Raw genomic sequence first — 22,428 nt, 5'->3', positions numbered from 1 at the left:
CTTTCGCCCTGCCTTTTTCTGCTCTATTAGACTGGCCAGCTCCGTATTCATCCATCTCGGCATTTTCCTGGTGCAATATTTTATTAATGGTATATTAGTTTCATGTTATACTAGTTCATGGCTTCTGTGATTATGGCTTTAAAAGTATTCCATAATTCTAATGTATTTGCCCTCCTACCTTGGAATCCGTCCTATTGACAGATGTCATACAGTGCCTTAAACTGTTATAGTCTCCTTATCTGAAATACTTGTGCCTTTACCTCTAACGACTGTAACGTCTTTCTTTATCTTCCAACTAACGACTGTCTGATCACTATTTGCCAATGTTTCCTGCAGTTAATAGGTCTTGGGCGAGTGTTAAGTGAGCTTTTCTCCAGTTGAATATTTATTTATCCAGAAAACGGGAAAATTGACCATAGAAACAGACATCATTTATAGTCTAATTTTGTTTGGGCCATGAGATGCGATTCATCTGATACCGAAGAAAGCTTCTTGGTTCAATCACTTCATCTAAATTACGGGAGGTAACCGATGTTTTTTGATATGCGATGATGAAAGAATTATGAGACTCTTCTCATATCATCCCATGTTTGCTATATAAAAATACTATTGTATTTAGGCCACCCGAATAATTAAATTCATCTGTCGCGCTGTGTCTTATGTCTGTTAATTGCGTGTGTTCTATGGTCGATTTGTCTGTTTGCTGGACGAAAAACCCCAGTTTCTGAGGAAAAAACCTTGCTATCTACGCCTGAGACCGACTAACTCAGCCACGGATTGAAAAAAGCTCATAAAGTTCCTCGCGTCATCGACGGGATTCGAACCCGGGCCTTTTCCACCCACCCGGTGTGGGAAGGACGGTGACGATACCACTGTGCTTCCCGCGCAGACCGTGTTTGCTACATTGGTTATGAAAAATAACAGTTAATTACACGTTCATAATGTTCTTGCAGATGGCTCAGCGGTTATAATCGCTTTTCTCCCCACGCCGCTTGAAAAAAAGTTGTGGGTATGAATCATCAGTGATGCGAGGAACTTTTATGGGCCATTTTCTCACCGTGGCTGATTTAGTCCATTTCAGGCGAGGATGGAGAGGTTTTTTTGTCCAGCAAAACCGGCAAACCGATCACAGAACATACGCAATTTACGGGGATAGTACACATAAGTGGCTGAATTTGTTCTCTCTCGGGTAACCCTAATATGATATATTTAAATTTATTTAACACGTTCACGCTGTGGATGAGCAGATGTGACTAGTGAGTATTCATATGTATACGTATATACATAGAGGGAGGTTACATATACGATATCACTGGTAATCTGTTATTTCACTGTCTGAAGATGAAACCACTGATCGACGACAGAACCAAGGGAATCACAGAAGATGAAGCCACTGATCGACATCAAAATCAAGAGGGGACTGCTATTGTAATGTGGGACAAGTCACGTCATAATAAGTATTACTCATATAAGGAACAGCCAGCTGTACACTGTCCTGGACCATTTGTCTATCAAGGATGTTATCTGAATTCCCAATTCAGTAATTTCTAAGGGATCCCCACGTCACTGATTTAGTCTGTTTTTAGGCTAGGTTTGCAAGTTTTTTCCTCCCAGAAACTCCGGTTTTTCGTCTAGAAAACTTACCACAGAATACAGCCTTAGTTGCTCTGGCATTAAACACAAACATAACCTGAGCTATTTCTGCTGCGAACTTTAAACGATGAGAATGTTTTAGGCTGCTATTAACAAAATTACTTAGCTCCAGGGCAAGCATGAATGTTTCTACAAGGAGTGGGAAGAGGAGATTCCTCTTATTGAGAACCACAGCTTGTGAACAGGAGCTTCTTTCACATCACATTCATTTAAGGAGATTTCGACATCCGAGAGAACTCGACACTTTTCGAGATTTCGTCCTCTAGGAGATGCAAGTATAAGGTATAAGGTATAAGGTATAAGGTATGTTAGTGTCTAACGGCTCCTGGGATTTCTCCCATCTCCGCGGGTGTACATTGTATCGGGGCCAGAGATTTGAAGTGTGTGGGGGTCATGTGCTGTGTATTGTGTTGTGCCCTTTGTTCCTCCGGTCTATTAGCCGCCGAGCCCCTAGTGGGACCCGACGTTACCACACCATGCCACGGGGAGGCTGACCGGGTGTACCACTGTAGCTAGAGTACTCTGGCGGGTCCTGCCACCTACTTTCCTGGGATTTCAGTGGCTAGGACCAGATTTAAGAATGAGATGATCGCTGTTTCTTGAGCAACGGTTGTAATTTTAACAGAGCGTAGGGTTGTTCGCTGATAACTTGTTCTAGGGCCAAATAGGTCGGGCAGTAATTTTGATGTTTTTAGATTTAGACCTGTGGGGGCATGAGTGTGTGTGTATATAAAAATATATATACACACACACCCACACACAAATATATATATATATATATATATATATATATAAACTAAAAAAAAAAAAAAAAAAAAAACGTTGTGCAAGAGAAAAGTAAGGGAGGAAGGCAAAAAGACTGGAGGGTAGGAAACAGAAGAAAGGGGCCAATAGAGAAGATGGCCCCTGATGACAGTGTGGCATGCCCAACGCCTCACCAGAGAGAAGAGTGGGGTGGCGGGTGGACGAAAACCACCTCCCCACAAAAAAAAAAAAATAAATAAAAATAAAAAATAATAATAATAAATAAAAAAAAAAAAAAAAAAATCATTCTGTAAGAGAAAAATAGGGGGGGGGGGAGTAAAGAACGGATGGCAGGAAACAGAAGAAAGCCGGAAAAAAAAAAAAAAAAAAAATGAGAGAGAGATATACCCCGCAAGTTCAGGGTAGGTACAGCTAGCACGGCCAGTCAGTTGCAGCCGACAACTTGCTGGAAATCCAGCAGTGCGAGTGCTGCTATGGTGGATAGGTCATGTTCAGTAAGGTCTAGTTCAGGTGCCGTCATTGGGACTCCATTTGGTGAGTCTTTGTCGCATCCAGACTGAAGGCTGGTCCAGTAGTCCATCAGAACGAACAGTGGGGGTGGTCAAAACCGGGAGTCCAAGATTAATGGTCAAGTCCAGGGATCGATGCTAGGCCTCTTCTTGATGAGATGTGTCACGTCTGGTCGAGAAAAGTTTGTCCAGGAATCAATGATGAGGAATTTGTCAAAGTATGTGTGGACCCTGTCTTTGATTGCACTGCTGGTCAAGTCTTGTGCAAGTTGGTCCAAGGCATTAGCATTCATGGCTCAATGATGAATAGCAACAATTGGCAGTCATGGTTGTTATGACCTATTGATTCGGATACTAAGGTGGTGGTAGTGCTTTCTGCCTGGTAAATAAGTCCATTGCAAATTGAGTCAGAGCTCGGTAAGTTTCTTCATTCTGTAGGGTGAGGTGTTCTTGATTTTGGTAGTTGAAGCGTAGTTTTGTTATTAGGATCCTCCTGAAGTCCTCGTAGATTTCACAGCTGTGGGCAAGGTGCTCCCACGTCTGATCCTCTCCACAGTGGCAGCGGGGTGAGTCTGAAATTCTGAAGTCATGTAGTTTTTTCTGGAAGGAGCCATGTCCAGTGAGGAGGTAGGTAGCATAGAGTCCTGGTGAAAACCAGACAGGTGTGAGGGGGTAGAAGGCCCTGACATCAGGGAGGAATCTTTTGGTGACAGCGCCTTTAGTTGATGTCTGCCATCTTTCTTGCCAGGTGTCTGTTAGATGTTCATTAAGTCTCATCTTTTCAGCGTTTCTATTATTTGCTGGGTCAGTGGTGAAACCTGCACAAGTAACTGCTCTTCCTTTGGCTATTTGGTAGAGCAACCCATGACGAACAATCTCCAGGTCCAGTGGAAGAGATCCAGTGAGGACCTGTAGCGCATGGGTGCTGACAGTGCGACAAGCACGCGAGGACAGAAGGAGAAGAGAGCGCTGGATAGTTCCTAGGCGCGATCTGTTTACTACGGTATTGGCCTTCTTGTACCAGACTCCAGAAGCATAGGTGATAACCGGGATGAAAACTGCCTTATAGAAGAGTGACAGCGTTCTCTTCTTTAAGCCCCAGTCCTTCCGGGCAACTCTTGAGACTTGGGCAGCATACTTCCTGATCTTAATCCTGAGTTGGTCTAGATGAGGAGTGAAGGAAAGGTTTTTGTCTAAGATCAAACCTAGATATTTAAGCTCTGTTTTTAGTTTTACTGTAACACCATTGACCTTGATTTGGGGTGGTCTTCTCAAATCAAGGGTGCCTTTTAGTAGGATCGAATTGGTTTTCTCTGGGGAGATCTTTAGGTTGTTATGCTCTGCCCAAGCTTGAAGGGTGGAGATGGCCTGGTTGGCAGTTGCTTCTAGTTGGGTTCTGTTATTGGCAGAAAAGAGCATGACCAGGTCATCTGCATAGGCCTGGGTTTGTACATTGTTGAGTTTGGTGTTCAGGAAATCATCCAGCACCAGATTCCAGAGGAGAGGCCCCAGGACAGATCCCTGAGGGCATCCCCTGAAGACTGGTCTGGAGACACTGCAGTGGGGAGCAGACACGACAACTCGCCGGTCCTGGAGATAGGTCTTGATGCATCTATATAAGTTTTCTGGGACATGCGCTCTTCGGAGTCTGCCCAGGACGCTGGGCCACCAGAGGGAATCGAAGGCACCAGCAAAGTCAAAGGAGATTAGTAGAAAGTATTTGGAGTTGCAGTTGGTAGCAGCTTCAATGATTGTTTCCAGTGCATCAATCGTGGAGCGTCCTTTCCGGAAACCGTACTGCTTAGGTGAGGAGAGACCAGCGTCATTGTAGTGGGCTTCTATTCTATGGGAGATCATCCTTTCGAGAAGTTTGCTGAAGACTGGCAGCAGTGCAATGGGCCGGTAAGATTGTGGCAGATCATGTGGTTTGGTTGCATTCTTCAATATAAGTCTAAGGATTGCAGTCCTCCATTGTGTGGGGAAGAATCCTTGGTGGAGACAGTGGTTTAACAGGTTGAGTATTGTAGTGGGAATAAGTTCAATGGCCTTCTGGACGATTTCTGGATCGAGCATGTCTCTGCCCGGAGCCTTCTTGTTTCTGATTCTAGATGCAGCTAAGTTGAGCTCGGTTGTGGTGAAGGGTTCTTCAATTGCAGTTGTGTGATATGTTTCATTTTCCATGCAGAGCTGTAGCTGTTCCGGTGTGTGTGGGTCAGCAGGCTGCTGAAATGTAGCGTCTAAAATATTATTGATAGTATCTTGCCACGATCTTGTATACAGTCCGTTCGGTAATTTTGTGGTTGATACGACCTCGCCTCTGGGAAGCTTGTTAGTGGTCACTTTGTACACAATCCCCCAGGGATCGGCGTTCCCTTCAGTGCTTACCAGGGCTTCCCATGAGCGCCTTTTGCGCTGTTTTATTGTTGTGGTATACTGGTTCCTGGTCACTCGATATTGCTGCAGTAAAGCCTCTGTTTCTTCTGGAGGCCATGTTCTTCTTGCACGTTGATAGCGTTTTCGTCGGTAAATGACTTCGCGTCTAAGAGCCTGGAGTTCAGGTGACCACCAGGGGACAGCACCAGGTGTGAATCTCTTCTTTTTGATAGCCTTGTTTGCAGCATTACTGACGAGCTGTGTAATTGCACATTGATGCTGGTCTGGGCTGAGGCCGCTAGGAGATGCAAGTAGAGAACATACTTTGAGAACCCATTGGGAACCTACATTGGGAAGACATGTAAAATAAACAGAAAATAATTCTAAGATATCGTGACCGCATGTCAAAAGAGAAGGAGTTTATGCATTTGGAATCGCAAACAGAAGTGTTTTACATCAAATAGCATAATATTTGACAAATGATATATTTTTTAAAATAAGATATGAATATTATAATACTTTTTCCTATCACGTCACTCGTGATGTAATTTTTTTTTGTACTTTTCATTTGATTATTGCCATTTTGTTTTCTTTAAAAGATTGGCAAGCATTGTCTTCCAATATTTTCATTGGGTGGGCAAAGAAACTAAGTCTTTCCCGTTTCGGCCCAACTGCATATGTGAAATATAGTAGCTCCATTCTGGATGAATCGATTGAAAATAAAATATGGAATTGGTGGTTCTTCATGAAATTCATGGACCAAATTTAATTTTGCTCTACATTGGGAACCATCATTCTCAGATCTTGTTTTCATTTTGCTCATCAAAACATGAGGGTGAGAGTATTTCAACCGCCTTTTGAAACGAGAAAGTTTATAGGCTTTTTTTAAAAACTTTCTGGAAAACCCACTCCTTAGGGAGTAGGGTTTCTAGCCTGCACAACATGCAAATCCCGATTAAAAAAAAAAAAAAAGTAGAAAGTAGTCGATACACCAAGGAACCCCTTGAATTCCCTAAACAATGAGCAGGAGATAATCTGGTGAAACGAATAATTAGCATCACTACTCCAAATATCTGGCAGACTAGGTGGTCTGATTCTCCCAAGGGAGGCTATAACGCGGAAGTTCTTCCCGGACATTCAGTGCATCTACCCACGACCTAGGGCTCTATACCACCTTCCTCCTTATGAACACGGTTCCTTCAGGAGAAAACTGTTTGATTTTGTCATCTCTGAGATACTACAATGTCACTGTGGAGAGGAGGAAACGTGTGACCACCTCACACATGAATGTCCCCTCTACGAGGATTTACTTTCCATTTAGGAACCAGGAGCAGTACGTGTTGCGAAATGAAGACTTCTATCATGCCTTTGCGCACTTTGCACAGGAGCTCTTCTGAAGACAAAGAACTTTCCCACGACCTTAAAAACCACGGAATCCTGAGGACCGCTAGACGCAAAGTCACCGATCACAGCTTGTCTTTTAATAAATCGCAAATCTAAAATCCGCCAAACCAAACCTTAGGGGAAGAAACTCTAATATAGAAGCCAGAGGAACGGTCTTCCGGACAATGATAACATCATGACATAACCTGGTTGAAACTCACGTAAGTTTCAACCTGACTGTGACAAAACAAAGGAGCTCATATCCATGCCAAAAGCATGGATATGAGTATTAGATCCAAACAAACCAACTCTAGACCAAACAGGATGTATTCCTAAGAGGACTACATTATGCTCCATGAGATACCAAAGACACCTGGATGGACTCGACTTTCAAAACGGGGTAGGAACCCCTGAGCTACAAACAGCATATAATAGTCTCCGTGATTGGACCTTTGTCCCATGAATGACCTACTGATCTTGACGCTCTAAACTGGACCTGACGCTGGGAGGACAGATGGGACACCTCACCAGAGACTGCAGCTGATCTGTTGCCTGTGTTGCCATTTTAACGTCATGAGCACGACGCACTAGCCTCTCTCACTTTGTATCCCTTCTTTCCCTGGGAAGGGGGTGGTTCTCTGTCCCCACCTCCTGCACCCCCTTTCTCCTGGTGGGGCCCGTTCCCACTGATTACTTGGGGATGCCTTCCCTTTCATCCCCATTTTTATAACCCCCTTCCATTTCAGTCTCCCTCCGCACTCTGACTTACCAAACCTACCGCGAATACTTCTAATTCGAATTAAACCAAAATCACCGTCCAAATTTAACTATCATGCAAATATAAACTTCTTTTGACCTTAAATAAATCCCAACGTTAAAAAAAAAAATATATATATTTTTTTTTTAGCGTTGGGGTTGAAACCTGAGGCCCTTGCCTCTGAAATCTTCGGAAACTGGGTGGCAAGGCCTGCCAGAGTACTTATAAATCTACTGGGTGGCTGACCACTAGGGCACTGGGTGCCCTAGACCCACTGGGTGCTGTGGGTCCACTAGGGCCCAACCGCTAAATGGTCAGAGATACAACGCTACATAACACTACACCACATTCACCCATACACTTTTAAATCTCTGGCCTCCACAGAGTTCTGTGTCAAATGAACAAAGCATACAATGTAGAGATGGAGGAAACCCTTGGTACCGTTAGGCAGCTAACACACTTTACACTACTCCAAAGTGGAGATTATGGTGCGTTTTGTCAGTTTGTATTTAAATGTACAGAAACAACCCGGGGTGACCCAAGGTTTCTTGGGAAATAAACTGATTTTAATAATAATAATAATAATAACTACAATAGAAAGTGTTATAATCCTTAAACTGTTGATTTTCCTTTATATATTGCTTCTTAATATCCTTACTAATAAGTAATTTATATAATACGTATATTTTTTGTTTTCTATTTAATTTTGAATAGGTTAACTGACGTCGGAATGAGCGAATAAAAAACGCAGCATCTGGTAAAGATGAGGGTTCGAAAGTGTAAGATGCGTTTGCTGTGAGTGCGAGATAACCATGGGAACAAATACTCCACAGTGGCTCCCCATGATTGCCAAGCCCAACATTATCACAATGTAAGTATTGCATTCTTTATATCCAAGTTATATCAGTTATGGCCTGGGCAGGTAGTACAGTGTTTATAATCACCATCGTCCAACGCCGGGTGAAAAAGGCCTGAGTTCGAATCCTGAGGAATTTTTATGGGCTTATGTCACAACGTCGCTTTTCTATTCGGACTCAGGTGAGGGCTGCATGGATTTTCTTCCGGAAATTTGGGGTTTTTTCGATCAACAAACCGACCGAAGGATACATACATAATTATCCTGATGCCTCCAATGACTGCAGTATCCAATTACTCGTGTAGAGACGTGGAAATAAAAAGATTTCTGTTTCTAATTTTTCAGTTAAAATATGTTCACGATTGGAAATACGTTCCTCCAGTATGTGGTGGAACCGTTTGCCCCCTCAAACCAGAAAAAAAATAAATAAATAGGTTGCTGATATGTCATTAAACTAACGATAATCTCGGATTAAGAACGATTGATGATGATTGAGAAAGTCTGGTGCGAAGTTTTTCAATCAACATAATTACTAATTGAACAATATTAATTAAGCTTTGTTGTTTTGCGTTTCGTTAAAGTAATTACATACACTATATAGATTGAGAAACATGATTTCGTGAACTACACGTATATAGTTATTATCCAGTTGTTTACTTATTGGGGCGGGGGTTCTACAAAAAAATCTATGCGCCAGCGTATGCGGGTTTCTTAATCTGACCTTTTTAGGCGCGTTTGCATATATACAGTACATATGCATAAGCGCCTACTGCCTTCACTTTGTCCGATCGTTCGTCCGTCCACATGACTTGACTCCTTCCTAGTGGACAGATTTTCGTGAAATTTTATGTTTAGTTTGTTTTTTTTTCAGAAAGATTTGTCAAGCCAATTTCATTAAAATCGCATGAATAGAAATTTGCCAATTAATATCTTTTTAATAATACAATTAATAAATTATATGTGAAAGAGAAATCCATAGATTTAATGTAGTTTAAATACCGCATTGTTACCTTTAGCCAGTGCCTGCCGTGAATTGTTTTGTAAGACTTATGAAAGTGGTGTCGCTTGTGAAGAGATACACAGAGAGAAAGGAGACTTATACAGGAGAACTGTAATAAATATTATACAGTTGTAAATTAATCTGAATTTTAAATTTAGAGGACGTAAAACTATAAAGTTTTATCAAGTATTTTTTATAAAGTTGTAATCTTATAACTTTATAAAAATACGTAGGAGAGACAACAGAATTTTGCTTCCAAATCTGCCACACGATTTTTTCCTCTCGTGCGAGGGATATTGAAGAGATAAGGATTACATCGGATGGTTTACATTCTACCCGATGTATAATCTTTTCTTACGTTATTAGTTTTCAGTAAGAAGATATTCTTTAGTCCTGACAAATCATATATGAACCGACAGAGGGCACATAAGATCTGCCTGCGTCTGGTTCTCATAGTTATGCTGAAAAGGCAGCTACTTGCTTACGCGCTATCTGTTTAGCCAGACTTTTATTTATTTGATTCGCATTTTAGGAGTACTAAATTCGCAATATTTTAAAGGTTGAACAGTTTTAGTTAGTATAATTATTAGTAGTGGCGAATGATGCAAGGAAGCAAGCTCATACAACAACATCAATCATCTGTCCATCCTCTCTAATAATAATATGTCGAAACCTTCCTTAAATTTATTCAAATTACCCATTGCCACAAGACAAGACCAAAATTTGTTCCAACAATAAATATCTTTTTGGCTGAAGAAAAATTTAATTTTCATACAAATTGTATTTTGATTTATGCCCCGTTTGTGTGTGTATGTCATCCGAGAAAGAATAATGATGCCGTGAGTATTTAGTTTACAATTTAGAGAACCGAAGACTTTCTTGATAAAAGTACCCTTTGTGCCCCTGACTAACTTTCCTTGCTCTTCTCTGGGCCTTCCAAAAGATCCACCATCCTTTCTAAAATGGAGCTTCCAGACCTGTAACACATAATCATCACCTTATACTTAACTTGTCCCTTGAGGACTCTTATACAACGGGATAATCACTTGTTTGTCCCTGTCAGGAAAATTTTTGTATATCATTGACAGAATCACATGGGCTGGTCTAGCAGCCTATCTGCGCTACTCAGAGAACTTCATATTGGACTGTACAATTACCCCTAGGTCTTTTTCATTCTCCACTGTTTCAGTGTAAATTATCAATGAGCATCATACCCAGTTGGTACGTTGCTCTGAGAGTACTGCTATCCATAGGCACAACTTGTGTTTATGAATGTTAAACCTCATTGTCACTTTTCAGACCATCTGCCTAATTTTTCTAGGTCTTGTTGCGGCAGCACTCTCTGATTCCTGTCATTAACCATCCTGCCAACCATTGTGTCATCAGCAGGCAGACATTAAGCCTGATATGCCTTCATCAGTATCATTAAATGAATACTGAAAATAGTAAGGAGCCCAGCACTGAACCTTGAGGACTCCACTAATAATATTATTCCAATAAGAGCAGTGCTCATTAATAACTACCCTCTGTCTTTTGCGAAACGATCCCTTCATCTATGGCAGTAACTTTCCCCTAATTCCACACTGCTCCAATTTGTATACCAGACTTTCATATGGAACAGTGTCAAAAGCTTTATTGATATCTATGTATACGGTGTCAAAATTATTTTTTGCATCCAGTTCTTCAATTAACTGCGTCACAGTAGCTAATGAGATTGATCAAACAATATCCCCCCTTAACAAATGCATGCTGTGATTTCCATATAACTACATTCCTGTCAAGATACTCCTGCTTCGTTAACCATTGAGATCGTTATTTTCTCCGGAACTTGACTTTTGTTCCGGAGAAAATAAGTCGCTCGACCATGAGTCGATGCTAGTCAACATTATTTTGCGATATCGCTGTAGACATTTGCAAAAATTAAAGAGTAATCACCCTAACGAAGGTTTCACTTTCGTTGCAGTTAGTTTATGAAAGTGAAACTTTAATTCTTTCTTTAACTTCCGTGTAAATGTCTGCAGTGATATTATGTGATTTCAAATTTGCAGAAGGTCATACATCTGTGCATTTATTTCTTTTCTAATCGAAGACATGCACGATCCCAGGAAACTTCCATAATGAAGCCTTTCTGATAATGAAGGGTCACCGGTAATTCCTTCTACATACAATCGTTACTTACAGATTCTACTAACTTGTTAAAATTATTTAGGAATTCATTTCTGAATTCCTAAATAATTTAGGAATTCATTTCTGGGCTAAATTCATTTCTGAACCACAATGGGCTAAATATTCATTACAGTATATTCATTTGTTATGACTACAATGTTAGGCATATTAAGCAAAATTGCGTTCAATAGTAAGTGGAATTTTATTATGCTGACTAATAAAATCAGAATGGGCAAAAACGCAGCTGCAATTAAAATCCAACTGAAAACTGCTTGAAGTTATTTGATTGAAATAGGGTTTCAGGTCAATGCAACTAAACCGAATGAAGTTGTCGGTAATTTACATATAACGAATCCACACGACATTCACGGAAGAAGTATTTATTAATAATCAATTACTTAATTTGGAAAGTATTACAACGACTGTGCTTTTAGCTGCTCTAAATATTAAAAGCCCCTATGGAGTTAGAATTAAGATGTGTTTGTCAAAATATGCTGATTTTATTGTTGCACTAGAATGGCCACTGACGATGTTAAGTATACAAGGTAATTTCATAAATTTCTATGCTTTGACGTGTGTAACACTGGAGGTCTCGTTCTAACTATGCTATAGTGTGCTATATGTGGCACAAGCCATTTCTAGTAAAATAAATAAATAAATAAATTTTTCTGTTTATACTCCGGGACGACCAAATGATCAGAGGAGTTCACAAGATAGACAGAATACAAGAAACAGCACCGTATTCAGCAGTCACAGGCTTGAACCCCGGTCACTCAAGGCACGTGTACTTAGTTACTGCGCCTATTTCTGCAGAAAAATTTCTTTCAGCTGCTGGTTCCTTAATTTTCATGTTGTTACCTTAAAGGAGCTACAATTGTCTCAATAAAAGAACCACATTCTTTGATATTATTATTACATTATGTCCGGATAAGAATGTATCTCTATGCCAAACAGAGAGAGATGAAAAGTTTGAAACAGTTTCTTAGGGTTGGTTACTATGAGAGAGAGAGAAATACTTTCTGGAATTTGGTTGGCAACGATCCGTTAATCATATAACATGGGTACTGGCTATGGGAAGGTTTTCCATTGTGAATACGCTATAATTGCAACGATTTTTACCTTAATCACAATGAAGATAGAGGTGCCTGAATATTATTATTATTTATGTTTTGCCATCTAACGTTCTCATTTAACTACACATTTTGGCAAAATAATAGCCAACTTTTCTGCTGTTGCTTGAAGCGGGGTCGGATTGGAAAGAAAACTTTCCCTGAGAAAATAAAAGCATTTTTGTTTGGATCTGTGCTGAGATCTTAACGAGAGTTCAGAGGGTGCCAAGGTGCCCTTCCCCCCTGTTTTTCTTTGACAGCTTGCCTAACCTCCGGAAGGAGAAATCTGCGAATTCTTGTGTGTCCCTCCTGATTTTTATTATAATTCCTTTCAGTATTCCAAGAAGAGACATCGCCAAAGTATACTATTACGTGGCAATAGTAATTTCTTGATAATGTCCTAGAGCTCGTTCGGTTTTCATGTCGAAGAGTGCTGTGTTTCCACGTCTGCTTTATTTTAAATATTCTTACATTTCTGGGAAAAGGCCATTATTTTCTTTTGTGTATTGACTAAGTTGGACGCAAAATTTTATTAACATGATTCTGATATCTGGAGCGCTGTGATAATGATCTTCTACTTATCTTTCATGGTGGGAAGAAAGTAATATAAAAGACTTAATTTGTAAGAAATGTATCACTTATACTGGTGGTGGAATCCATGCTCTGCCTGTTTAAATTTAGCGTTTTTTGATATTTGACCAAACTCTTTTCTTCCTATACGTAATTTATACAGGAAGTCTTCACTGTTTATCTTAATTAAATTCCTAGATGAACAACGGAGCCGATCAGCCTCGTATGTATTGACTTGTATGTGACATATACTGGGTGAAAGATATATTCCAAAGAAAAAAAAATTCTGCGTAAAACAGTACAAATATAAAAGAATTTCTAAAGAGAAAAACAATTAGCGACTCATATCACCCCCCCCCCCCTTCTAACTCTGTGTACGAGTTGCCCTCTCCCGCCATTCGTGTTCTTGAGTCGAACTGTTTTTCTCCTTTGTATAAATTTCATGTAATGTGAACTATAAATAAACAAAATAGTTACCAATTTATTTCCGTAACGACTTGAATACATTGGCCTCATTTTACTTTGAGAGAAAGAACTAATTTTCGGTTGTTTTGTTTGTCTTTCTTTTTCGTAGTAGAGTTCTTCGTAACAGGAAATTGCATTTAAAGCGATCAAACCATCCATGACTACCATTAAAATCATTCGTACTTTCGCCCAATTCTTGATTTACGCGCATATGTAAACTCGGTAATGTTCGTGGTATTCGTAATAAGCTTGAGACACTTGAGCAGATACTCCTGTCCCAAATGGCTGATGTCATCTGCATGTCTGAAACCTGGCTGGAACCACAACAAGAATCAATTGCCTCCGCCCAAGCTGCCGGTTACAAATCTTTCTTCACCTCCCGATCTCACACCTGTGGTGGGGGTGTTGTTGCTCTTATCATAAGTGCTAGCAGACTTGAGTTCGTACATGTAGTCTCCAGCAAATCCAGTCTATTCGAAGCATTGATGCTCAGACAATCAATGATATTGCGTCTTGGCTAATAAATACGCTCCACACATCTGCCATCCACCTCATCTGCGGAGATTTTAAGTCTCCAAAATCTTCATGAGTGACTTATGGCTAAGATTGCACCTAGTGGCCTCAGGATCATAAATGAAGTCCCAACTAGAGGTCTTCATCGCCTGGACCTCATGTTATCGTCTGTTTCCTGTAGCGTCGACATTAAACCTGAAACTCACTTTGAATCCGATCATGAACCTATCGTAGTCCTACTGCAGCTCCCAATGCCCAACTTTAATGTCTCCCACAACGTGAAAAGGAAGATTATCATCTCTTCCACCTTCCTACAACCGAACAGATGCCATTATGCAGCAAGATTAATTCCCTGGGGAGTTCTTGAATCAGGAGATCCGGAACTGACTATAGACATTAACTAGATGGTTGCATACTGTTACCATGTTCTCAGCAGCTAAACAGGTCAGTATCTCCGCTAGAACTAATGCTTGGTGGTCTTCGGAGCTAAATTACAATTTCAAATGCAAACAATCCCTCCATAAACAATGGAAACAGTCTGGTACAGCATATGACCGAATTCAGTACTCCAAAGCTAGAGCACTGTTTAAGAGACTGAAGTCTCAAGCCATTAAAAAATATACTGACAAGACCTTATCCAAAGGCAAAGAGCCATATACCCGTAACTCTGAACCAGGTTCCAACTTCAATCCAGTTGAATGGATCAACTATGTAGCCAGATTCCAAGACAACACCACACAACCATATGATTACCAACCAGACTCCATTTCTGGTCCAGATGATGAGCTGTTTTCCATTCAAATCGATCGACAGCAGCTCCTTCAAGCCATCAACTCGCTGCGTCCGTCATGCACCGCTGGCGTCGATAAAATCCCGCATTTCATCGTAAAGTGCCTCAGTCCATATATCCTTGATCCTCTGCTCTGCTTTTTCAACTTCATCCTCTCTCATAGAGTGTTTCCTGCATCCTGGAGCAAATACGCTCTCGCCCCACTACCTAAAGTTCAACTACCAAGCCAGCCGAAGCACTATAGACCGATATCCACTGCATCCACGCTCCTAAAGCGCTACTGGAAAAAGTCCTTCCTCCGCATATAACACGCCATCTTCTTCCACAACCATCAAAGCAACTCCATTATGTTCTCCCTAATAGATCAACTGTCTCCAACCTTCTGGCAGTCCAAACGGAAATTCTAAATGCATTTGAGGCTAGATCAGAAATGGCGGTTGTTTATGCCGATATCGAAGCTACGTTTGATAGCCTTAACATCACAGCCCTTCTGAATCTTCTAATTTCTTTCGGATCAAAGGTGACGTTTTCGCTTTTCTGCACTCGCTCCTCTGGAATAGAACAATGTACCTCGCTCATCGCAACCTCTCCTATACCCGATCCATCAATGCAGGTGTGCCGCAAGGTGGCGTTTTATCGGGGCTACTTTTTATTGCCCTCTTTATTCCGTTTGTTGTAACAGAGATGATGTTATTACCTACGCCGACGATATAAAGTTCCTAACGGAAATACCACTATCAGCCGACAGAGGAGTGATCACATCGGAAACCTGTAATAAGATCACAGCTTTCTCTAGCCATCTCAACCATTTCGGTCTTAAACTGTACCCTCAAAAATCCGTTGTTATGGTTTTCTCTCTGAAGAAATGTCCCACATTCATACAACCCTCACTGGAGGGTGCAATTATTCCAAGTATAATTGGAATAATTATAATTCCAACACAAAGAATTCACAAAGATCTCGGTGTAATACAAAGACACAAACATCTCGGTGTAACTTTCGACCCAAACCTTAGATTCAACTGTCACATCGAATGTGTTCTACGCAAGATCAGCCGAATGCGTTGGATTACCCCGTCAACATCTTCTTCATAACACAGACGCAAAAACTACAATCAGTTATCTGCAAACCGTTGTGTATCCTACCTTTCTGTATGCCTCTGAAATATGGGCCTCCGCGGTACCTTCTCTCATGAAGCCCATCCTCGCCAGCGAATACTGGATACTGAAGTGGGCAACTCGCAAACATAGACTCCCCGCCCCTCAACAGAGGACCACCAGAATGGCCGACCAACTTCAAATCCCGCGGCTGCCTCAAATAATCGGCATGAGGAGAACTGTGGCCACAGTCAAAATGCTGGTTGGCAAAATCAACTCCCCTGACTTCTGGGATATATGTCAGGGGTATGTTCCGCTTCCTTCCCTAAGAGCCACCCCTCTTCTTCAGCTACAACGGAACAGGCTGAAGATCAGTGATAGATTCCTACCTAGCCAAGTACTTCCTACAATACAAGCCCTGCTAATGATTGGAGTAGATCTCCAGAAATTCGCTTCGGATCGCAATTACAGGCGCTCGTTGGCCGAACATGTTCCCCTTTTGTTTGGCCCCTGATGTCGGCATCTCCACCTGCTATGAGGCGCAGAGCGGCACGTCGCAGGTACACCGACGAACTGTTTCACAAGATAATGCGAAACCGTATACAACTTAATGCACGCCTGTGAAATATGTGCTTTGTACATATGAACGTGTTGTACTGTCTGTCTCACAACTATGTATATACTCATATCTACTATCATTGAATTATATTAACATTAATTAAATTATAATAAAGTGAATAAATAAATAAATAATTAATTAGGCGTTCATTAGAGGCAGCGACATGCAATTCCTCCATATGAAGCTGAAATACATCCAACATTTTAAATTAAATAAAATAAAACATAAGCCAGTAGTATGGCAAAAACTGTAGAGCGAAAATTAACATAAAAATAACCCAAATAAACAAACGAACGAAAAAAAAGAATAGACATAATAGTAGCCCGATAACCTTTGTATAATTTCGAGTTTTAAATCCGATTAATAAAAACTATACAAATTTTAGAATAATGCCAATTATATAATAATTTAGCGATACCCCCCCCCCCCCCGAGAGGTACCAGTTCCGAAAGACGTGAAATATCACCAAAAGAGGGTTAAAAGGAACTACCAAACGATAACAAAATCAAAATAAATATAGACTGACCATTATGCCCCATATCGACAGAGGACCACGAGGCCAATAATGGTCATGGAATCGCTGCATTTCAAAGCGATTGAAATGCAGCGATTCCATGACCATTATTGGCCTCGTGGTCCTCTGTCGATATGGGGCATAATGGTCAGTCTATATTTATTTTAATTTATTTTGATTTTGTTATTGTTATTGTTTGGTAGTTCCTTTAACCCTCTTTTGGTGATATTTCACGTCTTTCGGAACTGGTACCTCTCGGGGGGGGGGGGGGGGGGGAGTAAATTATTATATAATTGGCATTATTCTAAAATTTGTATAGTTTTTATTAATCGGATTTAAAACTCGAAATTATACAAAGGTTATCGGGCTACTATTATGTCTATTCTTTTTTTTTCGTTCGTTTGTTTATTTGGGTTATTTTTTGTCTTGGAGTTATGTCTTTGGGTTATTTTTATGTTAATTTTCGCTCTACAGTTTTTGCCATACTACTGGCTTATGTTTTATTTTATTTAATTTAAAATATTGGATATACTCATATCTATTGAATGTTAATGCTACGTTTTTAATTAATTTCATGTTATCTTTTTGTTATACTGTGCATGTTTTTATATTACCGAAACCTTTAATAAGCATATGTTCTTGAATGATTGATACTTTTAGCCATTTGGACTGAGGAATCCAGATAGCTAAAAGTTTCCCATAACATTACTTCTTGTTACTTTGGCAGTACTTGCATAGTAACATTTGAAGAAGAAGAACTCTTTATTGCATACATGTGCAGCACTTCCAATTATCTTTGCCTTTTGTTCTCTTCAAGCAGATTTTGCAGATCGACCAACCAAATTTCAAAGTTGTTTTCTAAACAATCTCGATAAACATCATGATCAAACAGAACACAGTTTCTCCAAATACGCCCAAACTTAGATCTTTTCAATAATTTCATTAATAATAAGAAGAAGTGTATTAAAACATCTGATGATATTTTTAGCTTTTAAAATAATTTTTGAAAATGCTTAAATAAATAAAAATAACATTAAAGTTACAATAAAATTTAAAAGAAATTCTGAGAAATTCTCAATAACTACACCGATAATATATTATGGACTGTGGCGTACACGTGATAGACAAGTGTTCGCGAATTAATGAAACGACGAACAACAAGGACTTCCTGTATTTTTATTTACTGATGCATACACAAAAAATGAACAAATAAAAAATGTTAATTGAGCTCTGTTAGAACAGTTGCCATGGGGATGGGGGCTGTCACCGAGTGGTTGTACAGAGTTTATAGAAAAGTACCTCCCCCCCCCCAAAGAAAGAATACCGTATGATCAATGTCGTATTTATAGTTAAAAGTAAATAAGTTATAAGATTTTAAGTTGTCAGGAATTTCAAAAATATTATTAAACCTTTTTATATTAGCCAAAAAAAATTTTTTTTGAGTTACCCTGAGAGAGAGAGAGAGAGAGAGAGAGAGAGAGAGAGAGTGAGAGAGTCAGAAGTAGAAGGGAATCTCCAAGAAAGAGAAGAATGATGATTGATATCCAGCTCAGCACCCTGGGTGTGCCAAGCCCATGCTCACCAGATGTGAGCCCTTGTCCACAGAGTTGCCATTTTAGGAGCGTGCAAAATAACCCGTTCAAAATCGATGACGCTGAAATTACATAATTAAACTTATTAATGAGCTTATTGTCTGAATTTCATTTATTTACGAGTTTTATTTTTGTGTTCAAATGGTTTCACTTTTAAGATTGGTGAACATCAAAATATGGGGGAAAAATTGCTTATATCGTGCATATATTAACAGCTTGGTTAAAATATAAGAGAGAAAAATAGTTAAATATAATGAGAATTTTACTTTTCAGATTCGGGAATGTGGAAATAGTCATTCAAAATAAATATATCCATTATAAACCTCTAATAAAGATGCATCGGCATACAGTACTTTCTTAACGAGATAGTTAACTTACCTTAGTGACGTAAGGCGCATTGATACACTACATAAAAAGCAGTATATCCTCTTACATTATTTTTTTTAAAACAATAATTTTCTAACTTTAAAACGATCACAAAATAAATTAATGGTTAGAAAATTAAACAAAAAGCCTTTATCAGAGTTTACCTTACTTCTCCTCATTCAACGCTTGTAGCGCCAGTACCCAATACGCTCTAAGTACAAACGCTCGCCAGTTCGCAAAGCAACAGTTCACAAGCAAAAGTCTGGATAATACATTAATTATTTTCGTTTACTTTATCCAATATTTATTCAGGGTGCACAAGACGATTAGAAATGCATTTCTATCCGATAATTTTAAGAACGGACTTAATTACAGTTTACTGGTAAGTACAACCTTTTAGTCACGTTCTATTACAGGAAGTAAAATATCATTACTAAGCCTACTAATTTTTGACAGGCGATGTGGAGAGTGTTGCTAAGTCGTAAAAAAAAAAAAAAAAAAACACTTGATAAGTTAAAACAATGCATTCGCGTAAATTCTAAACTTGAGGTTTTTATTGCTCCTGTTAAACCGATCATTCCTGCCAACTGAAAAATTTCTAACGTAATTAATTATTTTATTTACCACTTGTGTTGTTATTTAAATATAATTTATAGTTTCATATCAAACTCCTGATTCGCAATCCAGTTATAACAGCTCTATATACATAAAGCTTTAATTGAAGACGAAAGCATTTTAGGACTCCTTATTAGAACATTTTCTTTATTACTGATTCCCAAAATTCCCGAAGTTTTGGACAGAGCTGTTATTAATCAACTTACGGTGCTGTTCCTTGTTAAATATGGGGGGGGGGGCGAGCATAAAACTCAGAGCTGTATCTTTGTATTCCAGCACCAGAGCAAAAAAGTTTAATTCTCCTTAATAAACAACAATAAATAAATAAAAGAATAAAATTGAAATAATGACATAGTATTGAAAATTTCGTTGCTCTCTCTCATTTTGAGATAATTCAAACTTAAGAGTAATAAACACATAGGGTGTTTCTAAATTATATTGACAAGATTTACAAAGGTAGTTTTACATACCACAGCAAGTAAAAAAAAAAACACGCCATTCATACATTCATATATATATATATATAAGTAAAGTAAATTAGAATCATTAAAATAATGCCAGTAGCATGGCAAGACAGAAGAGCGAAAATAGTCAAAACAACAGGGAGGGAAGAGAAGGGTAACAAGAGTAAAAATATTGCAGCAGAAACTCTCCAAGATAATTTAGAAAATCTAAATACAAAGATAATCAATTAAATTTTGAAAGCCAATTAAATAGAAATTTAAGGGCGCCCCCTCAGACGGGCGCCAAGTCCAAATTTATGTGAAATATCACCAGCAGAGAAGTAAACCAACTACAATAAAATAAACCAAAAATAGACTGACCATTACGCCCCATCTCAACAGAGGACCACAAGACCAATAATGGTCAGGGAATCGCTGGATTTCGATCGCTAGACAAATCGCCGCAAAGGCCAGTCGATCGAAAGATCAGTCCGCCATCCGATCCACAGATCGAACCGCCAATGCAGAAGACTTGAATAGCGGTGGTCCTGATGCATTGAAAATTAAAAATAGGACAGATATAAGCACTCCAATGCGAAGCCATGCCACTGACAAAAAATATAGTCGGATTATATAATCGAATAATGAACTATGGATGGCAGCACAGACGCAGCGTTAGCAAATCCGCCCACTACTGCCATGTGATATACTTATAATTGAATAATGTTTGAAATAATTGAAAACTGAATCTTTCATAATAAAAATAAAGATAAAGCAAACATCAGAGGCAACAAAAAAGCATATTCCTCTACATGATGCTTGAAATATAAAAGTAAAGTAAACTAGAATGATAATTAAAAAAAATAAAAATATTGCCAGTACACTGGCAGCGTAATGGTCAGTCTATTTTTGTTTTATTTTATTGTAGTTGGTTTACTTCTCTGCTGGTGATATTTCTCATAAATTTGGACTTGGCGCCCGTCAGAGGGGGGGGGGGGCGTTAAATTTCTATTTAATTGGCTTTCAAAATTTAATTGATTATTATCTTTGTATTTAGAATTTCTAAATTATCTTGGAGAGTTTCTACTGCAATATTTTTACTCTTGTTACTCTTCTCTTCCCTCCCTGTTGGTTTGATCATTATGTTTAATTTTGTCTATTTTTGCTCTTCTGTCTTGCCATGCTACTGGTATTATTTTTATTTTTTTAATTATCATTCTAATTTACTTTACTTTTATTATGAAAGATTCAGTTTTCAATTATTTCAAACATTATTCAAATATAAGTGTGTGTATATATATATATATATATATATATATACATACTAAATAGATACGTTATAGTGTAAAGTTAATATCTTTAAAGTTTGAAAATCCATATAGCCATAGTCCTGCCATATCTCCAGTATACATGAAAACCAAAATATAAATCATATTAAGTAAATTAATAAAATAATAAAATAATAAGCCCAACACAGGAAAATTATTTTGCAAGGAACTTTGTCGAGGGCTAAACCCTTACAAAATAACCAACCCATGCTAGACTGAGCCATCGGTTTCTGTTATCATCTGCCTGTATACTAAAGCCAAAATAATATAATAGTGGAAATGTGGAATAATTTAGTATAACATTAACGTAAGATTTGAGACAAATGTAAGTCTAGAATGCCAAAACAACAAGTGTCGTACCGTAATACATAACAACAATTTATAAATGATACAGGCTGGATGATATTTAGCCCGACCGATCGCTACCACATTATAAGCACAACTGAGTAATTATTAAAATTTTTGCTGAACACAATTTAGCATAAAATTTTGCAGAAAATAGCTAATAAAGCTAACCGAAGGAGAACGGAAAAATGTATAGTAGAGCAATAGTACCTCACTCCCCCTCGAATTACTCTAATAGTTCGCGAGGTATGAAAAATAAGGCAAGAGGAAAGCTAAAAGCAAAAAGAAAGAAAAGGTCAATTTATCGATAGTACATCGGATATTAACCGGGAGCGTAACTTCCCGACCCTAAAAGTAGGGATCCTGGTTAGGTAGTAAAGGCCTGTAAAAATATATCAATCGAATAAAAAGAAAAAGAAGAAAAAGAAAAAGGAAAAAACGGAATGGCTAATTCCTAATAAAGTTTACTTTAAGTATGACATAAATAATGTCAGATAAAGTCAAATTGCCAGTAATGCTAAGAGAACGAAAGACGGAACCTGTCAGATAAGGTCGAATTGTCAGTAATGCTTAGAGAACAAAAGAGGGGACATGGTAAAA

General features: G+C 38.8%; 1 protein-coding gene across 1 annotated transcript in view; it reads left to right on the top strand.

Annotated features, from left to right (window-relative positions):
- LOC150083126 (ankyrin repeat and fibronectin type-III domain-containing protein 1-like) overlaps positions 1 to 22,428 on the top strand; it is a 558,629-nt gene that overhangs the window by 10,162 nt on the left and 526,039 nt on the right. The window contains exon 2 of the mRNA XM_090378398.1: positions 8,155 to 8,311. Coding sequence (XP_090234524.1) covers positions 8,253 to 8,311 — 59 coding nt within the window. The 5' untranslated portion in view covers positions 8,155 to 8,252. The remainder of the gene's footprint in view (positions 1 to 8,154; positions 8,312 to 22,428) is intronic.

This window comes from Mastigoproctus giganteus, chromosome 7 (genome assembly GCF_048544385.1).
Source record: "Mastigoproctus giganteus isolate SK-2022 chromosome 7, ASM4854438v1, whole genome shotgun sequence".
NCBI lineage: Eukaryota > Metazoa > Arthropoda > Arachnida > Uropygi > Thelyphonidae > Mastigoproctus > Mastigoproctus giganteus.
The sequence above is the reverse complement of the archived record's forward strand: the minus strand, read 5'-3'. Positions and strand labels throughout refer to the sequence as shown.